This window comes from Triticum aestivum, chromosome 7A, assembly GCF_018294505.1.
Source record: "Triticum aestivum cultivar Chinese Spring chromosome 7A, IWGSC CS RefSeq v2.1, whole genome shotgun sequence".
NCBI classification, from domain to species: domain Eukaryota; kingdom Viridiplantae; phylum Streptophyta; class Magnoliopsida; order Poales; family Poaceae; genus Triticum; species Triticum aestivum.
In genome coordinates, this window is record NC_057812.1 from 724430767 (window position 1) to 724441297 (window position 10531).

A 10531-nucleotide genomic window follows, 5' to 3' on the forward strand; every position below is an offset into this window, starting at 1 on the left:
GTCACCTTCTCATGAAAATACAATTTATCGATATACAGTTGTGCGTCCTTGTGGTAGCACTAACTGTGAACCGTGAACAGCAATTACTTCACAGGCGCAAGTGGCTTGGATTTAATTCGTTCAGAGAACAAAATATGGTGGTACTAGCTGAGGCTGCGTGAAGCGTCCATAGTACTACACGAGAGAGCGAGTGGGGCCGCCTACTGTGCGGATTCATGTCGGACTCCCTAGATCACCTGTACAAGATGGATCATCTATGCCCTCCCTGTCTCCTAAGATGGAGTGCATGGTTAGAGTTGAACCACACGGTTCAACCATAGCGACCTTGTCTGTTGTGCGTGTTTTCCAAGAACCAATCGTACGTGGACGATCAGTGCTTAGGTCACCTTCTCGTGCAAATACCATTTATCGACATACGGTTGTGCAACAGTAATGCCCTCTTGTGGCACCACTAATCGTGAACAACTCTGATGTTGTCAGGCGACTATTCGTGGCCCTTTATGTGCTAGATTTGACGTAACACTCCAAAGCATAATTTGACTTATTATGTTTTTTCAAAATGAATCTAGCGAGTTTTTAAATTCTGACACGACAACTGAATCACATTGACTTGCTTAATATACAGCAAAAATAACTGAAAATGAGTCTGCGAGAGGTTGGCACTCACACCCAGGAAAAATTCATGTTTTGTACATGTTTTGACAAAACCAGGAGGTAACACAAATTCATGTTTTGTACATTTTTGGCACTCGATGCCGTCCAAAGCCCTTGGTCCTAATAGGTTATATATATTTTGTAGTCCCTCTGTCTCATACTGTAAGACGTTTTTTGACACTACACTCTAGGCGATAAGTATAATTGTATAAGAAACCACATTCTGAGACTATTTCTTATGAAACTATTTCGAAAAGTCAGATGATAAAGTCCACTGGTATTTCCAGTGGAAGCTCAGCGGAGATGGGTTTCCCATTATTTTACAACCTTGGGTGAAAATTTTATCCACAGAGAATATGCATTGAAATAAATGTCATCAATTGAAGCTCGACCCCGCGGACTCACGCCCCCGTCTCACCGCCCACCTAGGTGACTCCGGCTGACCCTCAAACCCTAGCTACCGAGGCAGCCCCAGTTCCCTTCCTCCCTCCATCGCAGCTGGAGGAAGCCACCGGGAAAAGCCTGATGGCCGACGGTGGTGGCGGAGGTTCTCTGCCTCCTGTGCAGGTTTGGGTGATGCAGGGCACACGTGGGCGCGGGGATACCTCCCTAGATCTGGGTCGCTGACGGCATGGCGTATTTGCCTCCGGCGACGGCGTGTGGCGGCGGTGTGGTAGTGGGTGGTGGCGGCGGTGCTATAGGGTTGCCAGGGAGGGCTAGTGGTGCGGTTGTCGACGGTGACGTGCGGGTTGTCTCCCGGCCAGCCGGTGGCACGTGGAGGGGACAGTGAGGGGCGGCTGGAGACTCTCTGCTTTCGTCTTCACGGCGCGGATCCACCCGGATCCAGTCAACTATGGGTTCAGGATGGCACGACTGCCAGTGAAAACCGTGTCGACCTTGATCATGGAAGATGATGGCGGCGCGTTTGGTGGTGTACCCATGCCGAAGGCATCGTCGGTTGCAATCATCATCACCTCGGTCCATCTGCTCCGTGGGAAACGCTAAATCTGGGATTCCCGGATCAGATGTTGACGGGGTCTTCCGGGCCGCTCTACCTCTTGGGGGCATCTTAATGGAGCTGATGTTGGCTGGAGGGGACAAGAGGAGGCGCGGTGTTGCTTCTACCGTGGCAACAACGACGGGTCTCAGCAGTGTGGCACAGCTAATCCTCAGCGCGGACACGTGTGGATGGACATGCGCAGGTGGTGGCGCTGTCGGGCATCGTTGTGGCGTCGATGACAATATAGCCTGGCAAGGTGAATGCTATGGTCGCTCCTGAAGGTGCGATCACGGAATATGGCAGTGGGTGTTTCTAGAGCGTGTGTATGCGGTGCGCACTTAGGGTCTGCAAGACCGGTTGGTGCTCTCGGCTTGCCGAGGGGCGGCTTGGTGAGACCCCCGGATTATATGGTGTGTGTTGACGTGCGGTTGGGGCACATCATCAAGTTCGTAGGTGTAGCAACTATGGTTGCGAGTAAGGTGGCTCTGGGTTGATCAAAGTTCTTGTTTTGTCACGTTCTGCTTTATAATTTAGTAAAATTGTTGTATGCATCACTTTGATGCAGATACTAAGGGTTATTCTTCTTAAAAAAAACTTTCAACAATGATGCTAGTTCCTATTTCAGGCTAAAAATATAGCCCATGTCAAGCGGTGCCTTATATCATTTATCTGCCTCAATGTTATAGCAGGTATGCTACCTATCCTCGTAAATGGAGCAAAGGAGGTCCGCCCTCAAAAAAAAAAACAAAGCAGGACTCCCAGATATGTGGTGTTTTTCCACACCTCTTGACTATGACAAACAGGATCATCTTGTAAATCATCAATCAAAGAGGACTTAGGAATACATAAGTTCTAGGCAACCGATTAAAGCTACATGCATGGCCCTCTCACCCTTCATGCATTGGTTGATTATACATTGGGAACAAAAAGTTGAAATAATTTAACATGGACAAAGTTATGTTTGCATGTTCCCAAGACAATGACCCTTACAAATTGGAAAATTCAGATTTTTGAGATAGGCCATCAAAATTGGAAAGGAGCGAATACTTCAATATGTTGCCCAAAAATGAGAACAGGATTTGAAGCAATAAAACTAATATATAGCATATTTTAATTTTCTTTGACACCATTCATGGAACAAGATTTGAAGCAATAAAAATAACTTTCTCAAGAGTTCGCTTTTTGGTTGAGGTCTGGGCTCGTTTCCATTCAAATACCTCCTGCATTCCAATTTATCGTTGGAGACTACAAAAATGAGATTAAAGAAGATCATTAGTTTGTATAGATTGAGATATGTTTTACCGGTTAGAGGTCCAAAAACAGAGGTGAGCTACACCCCAATTTCATGATGTTTTTATACTCCCTCCGTTTTTTATTTACTCGGTAGTCAAAGTCAAACTTTGTAAACTTCGACAAAGTTTATAGACAAAAATATTAACATATATAATAGCAAATCAATACCATTAGATTCATTATTGAATACACTTTCACATCATATAGATTTGCTATTGTAAATGTTCATAATTTTTTCTATAAACTTGGTCAAACTTTATGAAGTTTCACTTCAGTCAGATCTAATATGCAGGGTAAATAAAAACAGAGGGAGTATTAGATCTCCCTAATGGGCTATAAGGATTTAGATTTGCATAGATCTGGATTTTTCCGCAATGTGATTAGCATGCGAAGGCATACAAACCGGTGAAATGAAGAATTTTGTGTTATTTCAAGGACCAGGAAGGTTTGGGCACTCAATGCCAAGACCTTATAAACAAAATCAACTAGAAGAGCCGATGAATCTAACACACGCTCAACATGAGATTGAAAGAAAACGGGTGACCAAATTGTTGCTATAGGAGCCAGAAGGTAAAACATTATTTTTCCAAACCAAAGTAGCTAGATTCTGACTTACCTAGCAGGAAATAACACAAATCCTCGTATATTAGAAGATCGTTGGAGGGATCGCTTATAGCCGGAGAGACAAGTCCACCTCGTCGTCGTCGCCACACATGGACGAGCTCCCGCCCTGCTTTCCCTCTGCAGGCTCGGGCATCCGAGTAGCAGTAGCAGCATGCCTCCCCGCCTTCTTTGACCTTGATTCCTGTGTGCGGGTGGCTGCCGCGGCAGCTTCTCGCCGGCGCTTGGCGACGGCACGCTCTTGCTTGTGCGCGTTCTAGTGGCCGCTGAGCGCCTGCAAGCCGCGGAACTTGCGGTCGCAGTGGACGCAGAGGAAGAAGTCGTCCGGTGTGCCATGCGCCGGCGCCTCGGCGGCCAGGGTAAGCTCAAGGCTGAGCTCATCGTCGTGTGCGCTGTCGTTGCTCGCTCGTTCCATAGTGCTTGCTCCTGGTTGGTCTGTGCTATGGTCGGTCCTGAAGGTGCGATCATGGAATATGGCAGTGGGTGTTTCTAGAACGTGTGTATGCGGTGCGCACTTAGGGTCTGCAAGACCGGTTGGTGCTCTCGGCTTGCCGAGGGGCGGCTTGGTGAAACCCCCGGATTATATGGTGTGTGTTGACGTGCGGTTGGGGCACATCATCAAGTTCGTAGGTGTAGCAACTATGGTTGCGAGTAAGGTGGCTCTGGGTTGGTCAAAGTTCTTGTTTTGTCACGTTCTGCTTTATAATTTAGTAAAATTGTTGTATGCTTCACTTTGATGCAGATACTGAGGGTTATTCTTCTTAAAAAAAACTTTCAACAATGATGCTAGTTCCTATTTCAGGCGAAAAATATAGCCCATGTCAAGCGGTGCCTTTTATCATTTATCTGCCTCAATGTTATAGCAGGTATGCTACCTATCCTCGTAAATGGAGCAAAGGAGGACCACCCTCCAAAAAAAACAAAGCAGGACTCCCAGATATGTGGTGTTTTTCCACACCTCTTGACTATGACAAACAGGATCATCTTGTAAATCATCAATCAAAGAGGACTTAGGAATACATAAGTTCTAGGCAACCGATTAAAGCTACATGCATGGCCCTCTCACCCTTCATGCATTGGTTGATTATACATTGGGAACAAAAAGTTGAAATAATTTAACATGGACAAAGTTATGTTTGCATGTTCCCAAGACAATGACCCTTACAAATTAGAAAATTCAGATTTTTGAGATAGGCCATCAAAATTGGAAAGGAGCGAATACTTCAATATGTTGCCCAAAAATGAGAACAGGATTTGAAGCAATAAAACTAATATATAGCATATTTTAATTTTCTTTGACACCATTCATGGAACAGGATTTGAAGCAATAAAAATAACTTTCTCAAGAGTTCGCCTTTTGGTTGAGGTCTGGGCTCGTTTCCATTCAAATACCTCCTGCATTCCAATTTATCGTTGGAGACTACAAAAATGAGATTAAAGAAGATCATTAGTTTGTATAGATTGAGATATGTTTTACCGGTTGGAGGTCCAAAAACAGAGGTGAGCTACACCCCAATTTCATGATGTTTTTATACTCCCTCCGTTTTTTATTTACTCGGTATATTAGTTTTAGTCAAAGTCAAACTTTGTAAACTTCGACAAAGTTTATAGACAAAAATATTAACATATATAATAGCAAATCAATACCATTAGATTCATTATTGAATACACTTTCACATCATATAGATTTGCTATTGTAAATGTTCATAATTTTTTCTATAAACTTGGTCAAACTTTATGAAGTTTCACTTCAGTCAGATCTAATATGCAGGGTAAATAAAAACAGAGGGAGTATTAGATCTCCCTAATGGGCTATAAGGATTTAGATTTGCATAGATCTGGATTTTTCCGCAATGTGATTAGCATGCGAAGGCATACAAACCGGTGAAATGAAGAATTTTGTGTTATTTCAAGGACCAGGAAGGTTTGGGCACTCAATGCCAAGACCTTATAAACAAAATCAACTAGAAGAGCCGATGAATCTAACACACGCTCAACATGAGATTGAAAGAAAACGGGTGACCAAATTGTTGCTATAGGAGCCAGAAGGTAAAACATTATTTTTCCAAACCAAAGTAGCTAGATTCTGACTTACCTAGCAGGAAATAACACAAATCCTCGTATATTAGAAGATCGTTGGAGGGATCGCTTATAGCCGGAGAGACAAGTCCACCTCGTCATCGTCGCCACACATGGATGAGCTCCCGCCCTGCTTTCCCTCTGCAGGCTCGGGCATCCGAGTAGCAGTAGCAGCATGCCTCCCCGCCTTCTTTGACCTTGATTCCTGTGTGCGGGTGGCTGCCGCGGCAGCTTCTCGCCGGCGCTTGGCGACGGCACGCTCTTGCTTGTGCGCGTTCTAGTGGCCGCTGAGCGCCTGCGAGCCGCGGAACTTGCGGTCGCAGTGGACGCAGAGGAAGAAGTCGTCCGGTGTGCCATGCGCCGGCGCCTCGGCGACCAGGGTAAGCTCAAGGCTGAGCTCATCGTCGTGTGCGCTGTCGTTGCTCGCTCGTTCCATAGTGCTTGCTCCTGGTTGGTCTGTGCTATGGTCGGTCCTGAAGGTGCGATCATGGAATATGGCAGTGGGTGTTTCTAGAGCGTGTGTATGCGGTGCGCACTTAGGGTCTGCAAGACCGGTTGGTGCTCTCGGCTTGCCGAGGGGCGGCTTGGTGAAACCCCCGGATTATATGGTGTGTGTTGACGTGCGGTTGGGGCACATCATCAAGTTCGTAGGTGTAGCAACTATGGTTGCGAGTAAGGTGGCTCTGGGTTGGTCAAAGTTCTTGTTTTGTCACGTTCTGCTTTATAATTTAGTAAAATTGTTGTATGCTTCACTTTGATGCAGATACTGAGGGTTATTCTTCTTAAAAAAAACTTTCAACAATGATGCTAGTTCCTATTTCAGGCGAAAAATATAGCCCATGTCAAGCGGTGCCTTGTATCATTTATCTGCCTCAATGTTATAGCAGGTATGCTACCTATCCTCGTAAATGGAGCAAAGGAGGACCACCCTCCAAAAAAAACAAAGCAGGACTCCCAGATATGTGGTGTTTTTCCACACCTCTTGACTATGACAAACAGGATCATCTTGTAAATCATCAATCAAAGAGGACTTAGGAATACATAAGTTTTAGGCAACCGATTAAAGCTACATGCATGGCCCTCTCACCCTTCATGCATTGGTTGATTATACATTGGGAACAAAAAGTTGAAATAATTTAACATGGACAAAGTTATGTTTGCATGTTCCCAAGACAATGACCCTTACAAATTGGAAAATTCAGATTTTTGAGATAGGCCATCAAAATTGGAAAGGAGCGAATACTTCAATATGTTGCCCAAAAATGAGAACAGGATTTGAAGCAATAAAACTAATATATAGCATATTTTAATTTTCTTTGACACCATTCATGGAACAGGATTTGAAGCAATAAAAATAACTTTCTCAAGAGTTCTCTTTTTGGTTGAGGTCTGGGCTCGTTTCCATTCAAATACCTCCTGCATTCCAATTTATCGTTGGAGACTACAAAAATGAGATTAAAGAAGATCATTAGTTTGTATAGATTGAGATATGTTTTACCGGTTAGAGGTCCAAAAACAGAGGTGAGCTACACCCCAATTTCATGATGTTTTTATACTCCCTCCGTTTTTTATTTACTCGGTAGTCAAAGTCAAACTTTGTAAACTTCGACAAAGTTTATAGACAAAAATATTAACATATATAATAGCAAATCAATACCATTAGATTCATTATTGAATACACTTTCACATCATATAGATTTGCTATTGTAAATGTTCATAATTTTTTCTATAAACTTGGTCAAACTTTATGAAGTTTCACTTCAGTCAGATCTAATATGCAGGGTAAATAAAAACAGAGGGAGTATTAGATCTCCCTAATGGGCTATAAGGATTTAGATTTGCATAGATCTGGATTTTTCCGCAATGTGATTAGCATGCGAAGGCATACAAACCGGTGAAATGAAGAATTTTGTGTTATTTCAAGGACCAGGAAGGTTTGGGCACTCAATGCCAAGACCTTATAAACAAAATCAACTAGAAGAGCCGATGAATCTAACACACGCTCAACATGAGATTGAAAGAAAACGGGTGACCAAATTGTTGCTATAGGAGCCAGAAGGTAAAACATTATTTTTCCAAACCAAAGTAGCTAGATTCTGACTTACCTAGCAGGAAATAACACAAATCCTCGTATATTAGAAGATCGTTGGAGGGATCGCTTATAGCCGGAGAGACAAGTCCACCTCGTCGTCGTCGCCACACATGGACGAGCTCCCGCCCTGCTTTCCCTCTGCAGGCTCGGGCATCCGAGTAGCAGTAGCAGCATGCCTCCCCGCCTTCTTTGACCTTGATTCCTGTGTGTGGGTGGCTGCCGCGGCAGCTTCTCGCCGGCGCTTGGCGACGGCACGCTCTTGCTTGTGCGCGTTCTAGTGGCTGCTGAGCGCCTGCGAGCCGCGGAACTTGCGGTCGCAGTGGACGCAGAGGAAGAAGTCGTCCGGTGTGCCATGCGCCGGCGCCTCGGCGGCCAGGGTAAGCTCAAGGCTGAGCTCATCGTCGTGTGCGCTGTCGTTGCTCGCTCGTTCCATAGTGCTTGCTCCTGGTTGGTCTGTGCTATGGTCGGTCCTGAAGGTGCGATCATGGAATATGGCAGTGGGTGTTTCTAGAACGTGTGTATGCGGTGCGCACTTAGGGTCTGCAAGACCGGTTGGTGCTCTCGGCTTGCCGAGGGGCGGCTTGGTGAAACCCCCGGATTATATGGTGTGTGTTGACGTGCGGTTGGGGCACATCATCAAGTTCGTAGGTGTAGCAACTATGGTTGCGAGTAAGGTGGCTCTGGGTTGGTCAAAGTTCTTGTTTTGTCACGTTCTGCTTTATAATTTAGTAAAATTGTTGTATGCTTCACTTTGATGCAGATACTGAGGGTTATTCTTCTTAAAAAAAACTTTCAACAATGATGCTAGTTCCTATTTCAGGCGAAAAATATAGCCCATGTCAAGCGGTGCCTTTTATCATTTATCTGCCTCAATGTTATAGCAGGTATGCTACCTATCCTCGTAAATGGAGCAAAGGAGGACCACCCTCCAAAAAAAACAAAGCAGGACTCCCAGATATGTGGTGTTTTTCCACACCTCTTGACTATGACAAACAGGATCATCTTGTAAATCATCAATCAAAGAGGACTTAGGAATACATAAGTTCTAGGCAACCGATTAAAGCTACATGCATGGCCCTCTCACCCTTCATGCATTGGTTGATTATACATTGGGAACAAAAAGTTGAAATAATTTAACATGGACAAAGTTATGTTTGCATGTTCCCAAGACAATGACCCTTACAAATTAGAAAATTCAGATTTTTGAGATAGGCCATCAAAATTGGAAAGGAGCGAATACTTCAATATGTTGCCCAAAAATGAGAACAGGATTTGAAGCAATAAAACTAATATATAGCATATTTTAATTTTCTTTGACACCATTCATGGAACAGGATTTGAAGCAATAAAAATAACTTTCTCAAGAGTTCGCCTTTTGGTTGAGGTCTGGGCTCGTTTCCATTCAAATACCTCCTGCATTCCAATTTATCGTTGGAGACTACAAAAATGAGATTAAAGAAGATCATTAGTTTGTATAGATTGAGATATGTTTTACCGGTTGGAGGTCCAAAAACAGAGGTGAGCTACACCCCAATTTCATGATGTTTTTATACTCCCTCCGTTTTTTATTTACTAGGTATATTAGTTTTAGTCAAAGTCAAACTTTGTAAACTTCGACAAAGTTTATAGACAAAAATATTAACATATATAATAGCAAATCAATACCATTAGATTCATTATTGAATACACTTTCACATCATATAGATTTGCTATTGTAAATGTTCATAATTTTTTCTATAAACTTGGTCAAACTTTATGAAGTTTCACTTCAGTCAGATCTAATATGCAGGGTAAATAAAAATAGAGGGAGTATTAGATCTCCGTAATGGGCTATAAGGATTTAGATTTGCATAGATCTGGATTTTTCTGCAATGTGATTAGCATGTGAAGGCATACAAACCGGTGAAATGAAGAATTTTGTGTTATTTCAAGGACCAGGAAGGTTTGGGCACTCAATGCCAAGACCTTATAAACAAAATCAACTAGAAGAGCCGATGAATCTAACACACGCCCAACATGAGATTGAAAGAAAACGGGTGACCAAATTGTTGCTATAGGAGCCAGAAGGTAAAACATTATTTTTCCAAACCAAAGTAGCTAGATTCTGACTTACCTAGCAGGAAATAACACAAATCCTCGTATATTAGAAGATCGTTGGAGGGATCGCTTATAGCCGGAGAAACAAGTCCACCTCGTCGTCGTCGCCACACATGGACGAGCTCCCGCCCTGCTTTCCCTCTGCAGGCTCGGGCATCCGAGTAGCAGTAGCAGCATGCCTCCCCGCCTTCTTTGACCTTGATTCCTGTGTGCGGGTGGCTGCCGCGGCAGCTTCTCGCCGGCGCTTGGCGATGGCACGCTCTTGCTTGTGCGCGTTCTGGTGGCCGCCGAGCGCCTGCGAGCCGCGGAACTTGCGGTAGCAGTGGATGCAGAGGAAGAAGTCGTCCGGTGTGCCAGGCGCCGGCGCCTCGGCGGCCAGGGTAAGCTCAAGGCTGAGCTCATCGTCGTGTGCGCTGTCGTTGCTCGCTCGTTCCATAGTGCTTGCTCCTGGCTGGTCTGTGCTATGGTCGCTCCTGAAGGTGAGATCACGGAATATGGCAGTGGGTGTTTCTAGAGCGTGTGTATGCGGTGCGCACTTAGGGTCTGCAAGACCGGTTGGTGCTCTCAGCTTGCCGAGGGGCGGCTTGGTGAAACCCCCGGATTATATGGTGTGTGTTGACGTGCGGTTGGGGCACATCATCAAGTTCGTAGGTGTAGCAATTATGGTTGCGAGTAAGGTGGCTCTGGATTGATCA

General features: G+C 44.5%; 1 protein-coding gene and 3 pseudogenes across 1 annotated transcript; all 4 read right to left on the bottom strand.

Annotated features, from left to right (window-relative positions):
* Positions 1 to 3617: 3617 nt before the first annotated feature.
* Positions 3618 to 3983, bottom strand: LOC123154439 (zinc finger protein 3-like; annotated as a pseudogene).
* Positions 3984 to 5717: 1734 nt separating this feature from the next.
* LOC123150807 (zinc finger protein 3-like) lies at positions 5718 to 6083 on the bottom strand (annotated as a pseudogene).
* Positions 6084 to 7806: 1723 nt separating this feature from the next.
* LOC123154446 (zinc finger protein 3-like) lies at positions 7807 to 8172 on the bottom strand (annotated as a pseudogene).
* Positions 8173 to 9906: 1734 nt separating this feature from the next.
* On the bottom strand, positions 9907 to 10272 carry LOC123150123 (zinc finger protein 3-like). Its single transcript, XM_044569923.1, has one exon. The coding sequence runs from the start codon at positions 10270 to 10272 to the stop codon at positions 9907 to 9909; it is 366 nt and encodes a 121-aa protein (XP_044425858.1).
* Between the last annotated feature and the right edge of the window lie 259 nt (positions 10273 to 10531).